The sequence below is a fragment of the Apis dorsata genome, unplaced genomic scaffold, assembly GCF_000469605.1.
Source record: "Apis dorsata unplaced genomic scaffold, Apis dorsata 1.3 scaffold_74, whole genome shotgun sequence".
Classification (NCBI taxonomy): domain Eukaryota; kingdom Metazoa; phylum Arthropoda; class Insecta; order Hymenoptera; family Apidae; genus Apis; species Apis dorsata.
In genome coordinates this window covers 2,135,675-2,136,774 of record NW_006263372.1, presented here as the reverse complement: position 1 = coordinate 2,136,774, position 1,100 = coordinate 2,135,675, and the positions used below count along the sequence as shown (strand labels likewise).

At 49.5% G+C, this 1,100-nt stretch overlaps 2 protein-coding genes across 3 annotated transcripts in view; one reads left to right on the top strand and one right to left on the bottom strand.

Annotated features, from left to right (window-relative positions):
- The window catches only part of LOC102679356 (glucose dehydrogenase [FAD, quinone]), a 2,643-nt gene extending 1,802 nt beyond the window's left edge, over positions 1–841 (top strand). The window contains exon 5 of the mRNA XM_031508089.1: positions 1–841. This exon is cut by the window's left edge and continues 6 nt beyond it. Within this exon, the coding sequence (XP_031363949.1) occupies positions 1–805 (805 nt within the window). The 3' untranslated portion in view covers positions 806–841.
- The window catches only part of LOC102679685 (flotillin-2), a 105,176-nt gene that overhangs the window by 67,018 nt on the left and 37,058 nt on the right, over positions 1–1,100 (bottom strand). The window lies entirely within an intron of this gene.

The window sequence follows — 1,100 nt, the reverse complement described above, 5'->3', positions numbered from 1 at the left end:
GGTGGACGAGCCGGTCACCCTGAAGAAGGACCGTTTCCAGACCGTGTCCGTGATGGCGCAATACGTCGTGCACGAGAGGGGGCCGATGACCGACTCCGGTGTAGAGGGCGTCGCGTTCGTCAACTCGAGATACGCGGACAAGTTGGACGATTACCCGGACATCCAGTTCCATTTCCTTCCAAGCTCGATCAACTCGGACGGGGAACAGATCAAGAAGATACTCGGGCTGAGGGAGAGCGTGTACAACACGGTGTACAAGCCGTTGGCCGGGGCCGAGACGTGGTCGATCCTCCCGCTCCTCCTCAGGCCGAAGAGTTCCGGTTGGATACGACTGAAGAGCAGGAACCCGTTGGTTTATCCCGACATAAATCCGAATTATTTCACACATAGGGAGGACGTGGACGTGCTGGTGGAGGGTATACGGATAGCTATGAGGTTGTCCAACACCACGGCTTTCAGGAGGTTCGGCTCGAGGCCGCACACGATCCGCATGCCCGGATGTCAAAGGTACCCCTTCGACACGTACGATTATTGGGAGTGCGCGATCAGGCATTTCACGTTCACTATATATCATCCAGTGGGCACGTGCAAGATGGGGCCGAGGGGAGATCCCACGGCTGTCGTGGATTCGAGGCTCAGGGTGTACGGGGTGAAGGGGTTGAGGGTGGCAGACGGGTCCATCATGCCAGAGATCGTGAGCGGGAACCCGAACGCGCCGATAATTATGATCGGCGAGAAGGCGAGCGATATGGTGAAGGAGGATTGGATGCGCTACGGGAGGGAGAGTGGATTCGCCAGAAGTTGATGGGATTTATTTTTTTATACAATGTTTTATGTGTGTTGTTTGAGTGCCGTGAGTTTGGATTTTTTTAATTGTTTTTAATCTTTTATTATTGGAGAAGGAACGAAAGAAAGGAAGGAAGAGAGGATTCATGAGAAGGATTTGTTTTTTGAGTTTGGATTTTTTTAATTGTTTTTAATCTTTTATTATTGGCGAAGAAATGAAAGAAAGGAAGGAAGAAAGGATTCATGAGAAGGATTTGTTTTTTGAGTTTGGATTTTTTTAATTGTTTTTAATCTTTTATTATTGGCGAAGAAAT